The 3,372-nt window shown below is 39.0% G+C and overlaps 1 protein-coding gene across 1 annotated transcript; it reads left to right on the top strand.

The window, feature by feature from the left end:
* Positions 1–1,824: 1,824 nt before the first annotated feature.
* On the top strand, positions 1,825–2,590 carry LOC119807852 (high mobility group protein B1-like). Its single transcript, XM_038320022.1, has one exon. It carries the CDS (start codon positions 1,835–1,837, stop codon positions 2,477–2,479), a length of 645 nt encoding a protein of 214 aa, XP_038175950.1. The 5' UTR covers positions 1,825–1,834; the 3' UTR covers positions 2,480–2,590.
* The last annotated feature ends 782 nt before the right edge of the window (positions 2,591–3,372 follow it).

The following is a 3,372-nucleotide window of genomic DNA, read 5'->3' as shown; positions in this document are numbered from 1 at the left end:
ATGCTCTAAGTATTTATGTGCTGTTCAAAGCAAGATCTGTAAACATGATGAGGACAAAGAGAATACAACATTATTGATGATATCCTCTTGATTTATGTTTACAGCATCTGTGGATAATAACTCCATTTGTCAGAGACACCCTCATGAATACTAATTTGGGAAGGCATTCCAACCATGACCAGACTGGCTTTGGGTGATATTCTCCCATTCTTATGTGTTTCTCTGGGGCTCTGGTAGCTGGAGCACTCTTAATTCCTACTCTAAAAGCACTTCTGGATTCAGAAGTTTTTAGGCCCAGCAATTCTACTGAAGTTGCAGGAGTTCATGAGGTCATAATTAACCGAATTAGAGCTTCCATTTTTAGAGTCAGGTCTGTGTTCCTGAAAACAGTTCTCAGTTTCATTCTAAGTATACCTCCAAGTCAGCAGGGAACATTTCAAAAGTCTTCGACGTGACTTTTGGTTTGGATGATAGATGATAGCAGAGCAATGACCTTACATTTATTTTCCTTAAGTATAAATGAGTGATCTTCTTTTAAATTGGTGTTTGCTGTAATACGGCTTGTTGGGCCACTAGAGACTGTAGTTTGGATCTTTGGAAGGCACACCTTATAGAGAGAGTACGCTAGTAGGTCGTTGGAAAGGTTGAAATGAACCAGTTTTCCCCTTGGGAAGATTTTCTTTTTGTTTGAGATTCTTAGTAAAAATTCAAGTTAGTTTATGTACTAACTGTGGCTCTGAATTTCCCTTGTGATTTATAATTTTCAGTGCATGTTTGGGTGTTGGGAAGAAATAGTTCTGCAGAATACAGATATTTTTTCATTGAAACTTGTTCATGTGCATGCATTTTTTCTTGTTAATTCTTCCTTCCGGAAATGGGTCTGTCTGCCTATGTCTTTAACTCATTCTTTGGTATATGACGATGCACACTGAGGATTTTGGAGGCAAAGGACATAAATAATAAGTCAAAATAGCAGACTGCAAACAATCTTTAAAGATGTTAGCTAAGAGCAAGGAGGTATTTTATATATGCTCTTCTACTGGGTTATCACATAGGGCTCTAGTCACTAAGTAACAGTCTATTTTTCCTCTCCATTTCCCCAGATTTACCAATACAGTTAGCTTTACTAAATACACATAATGCATTTCATGGTATTATTTTTTTTTAGTCAAGCTTAGTTTCCACACATTCTTTTAAGATAAATCCTACTCAAAACATTCACAAATCTTTACTTAATCAATTTACTGTGTCACAGTTATTAACCTAATCTACCTAATTCACATGATCCAGTCACTCTTTTAAAGCACCCTACATTAAAGTAAACACTTTGATTTATTGACAGTCACTTTCTACTTGGAATTTTACTGATGAGGACATATCATGATGAGGATAATTTAGAACCTTGACTTTCAATTATTCTAAATTTCCAAACACTGACGTATACACACAAAAATGATTTCCTAGGACAGACTCAAAAATCTAGTGCCCCATGACCATTTTATTTTATTTACATTCATGTCATAAAGAAGGTCAGTATCAAATGACTATCTGATATCACCCAGTCCTATGTTTGGATTAAGGTGGTCATAGACATTCCTTTTCACATCCTCACATCAAATAATAGTTATCATCAGAAAGCACAGGGTGTTGCTGATACTGCTGGTTTGGGAGGACTAGTAGGAATCTGTGAGCTCTGCTGTGTCTTCTTATTTGGTTAAGAATTGGCCTTGAGGCCATTGCAGTACATTGAGCTCCATAGAGACAGCACTGGGGCAAGAGAGAGCCGGACGGGCACTGGGCGACTCTGTGCCTCGCGGACGAAAATCAGCTAAACATGGGCAAAGGAGATCCTAAGAAGCCGAGAGGCAAAATGTCCTCGTATGCATTCTTTGTGCAAACTTGCCGGGAGGAACACAAGAAGAAGCACCCGGATGCTTCTGTCAACTTCTCAGAGTTCTCTAAGAAGTGCTCAGAAAGGTGGAAGACCATGTCTGCTAAAGAAAAGGGGAAATTTGAAGACATGGCCAAGGCTGACAAGGCTCCTTATGAAAGAGAAATGAAAACCTACATCCCCCCCAAAGGGGAGACCAAAAAGAAGTTCAAGGACCCCAATGCACCCAAGAGGCCTCCTTCGGCCTTCTTCTTGTTCTGTTCTGAGTATCGCCCCCAAATCAAAGGAGAACACCCTGGCTTATCCATTGGTGATGCTGCAAAGAACCTGGGAGAGATGTGGAACAACACCGCTGCAGATGACAAGCAGCCCTACGAAAAGATGGCTGCCAAGCTGAAGGAGAAGTACGAACAGGATATCGCTGCCTACAGAGCTAAAGGAAAACCCGATGCAGAGAAGAAGGGGGCGGTCAAGGCGGAAAAGAGCAAGAAAAAGAAGGAAGAGGAAGATGAGGAGGAGGACGAAGAGGATGAAGAGGAGGAGGAAGAAGAGGAAGATGAAGATGAGGAAGAAGATGATGATGAATAAGTTGGTTCTAGCGCAGTTTTTTTTCTTGTCTATAAAGCATTTAACCCCCCTGTACACAACTCACTCCTTTTAAAGAAAAAAATTGAAATGTAAGGCTGTGTAAGATTTGTTTTTAAACTGTACAGTGTCTTTTTTTGTATAGTTAACACACTACCGAATGTGTCTTTAGATAGCCCTGTCCTGGTGGTATTTTCAATAGCCACTAACCTTGTCTGGTACAGTCTGGGAGTTGTAAATTGGCATGGAAATTTAAAGCAGGTTCTTGTTGGTGCACAGCACAAATTAGTTATATATGGGGACGGTAGTTTTTTTATTTTTTGTTTTTGTTTTTGTTTCCGTTTTTTTTTTCATCTTCAGTTGTCTCTGATGCAGCTTATACGAAGATAATTGTTGTTCTGTTAACTGAATACTACTCTGTAATTGCAAAAAAATTGCAGCTGTTTTGTTGACATTCTGAATGCTTCTAAGTAAATACAATTTTTTTATTAAAAAAAAGAATTGGCCTTGAGTTTTGTACATGGTGATAGATATGGGTCTATTCTCATTCTTCTACATGTTTATGTTCAGTTATGCCAGAACCATTTGTTAAAAATGCTTTCTTTTTTCCATTTGGTATTTTTGTTTCTTTGTCAAAAATCAGATGTTCAAAGATGTGTGGATTAATATCTGGGTCCTCTATTCCATTCCATTGGTCCTCCTGTCTGTTTTTATGCCAATACCAGGCTGTTTTCAGTACTGTAGTTCTGATGACTATTTATGCTGGAGAGGTTGTGGGGAAAAGGGAACACTTCTGCATTGCTGGTGGAAATGCAAGCTGGTACAGCCCCTTTGGATGTCAGTGTGGCGATTTCTCAGAAAATTAGGAAACAACCTTCCTCAAGACCCAGTAATAC

Source organism: Arvicola amphibius, chromosome 2, assembly GCF_903992535.2.
Source record: "Arvicola amphibius chromosome 2, mArvAmp1.2, whole genome shotgun sequence".
NCBI lineage: Eukaryota > Metazoa > Chordata > Mammalia > Rodentia > Cricetidae > Arvicola > Arvicola amphibius.
This window is presented reverse-complemented; position numbering and strand designations above follow the sequence as displayed.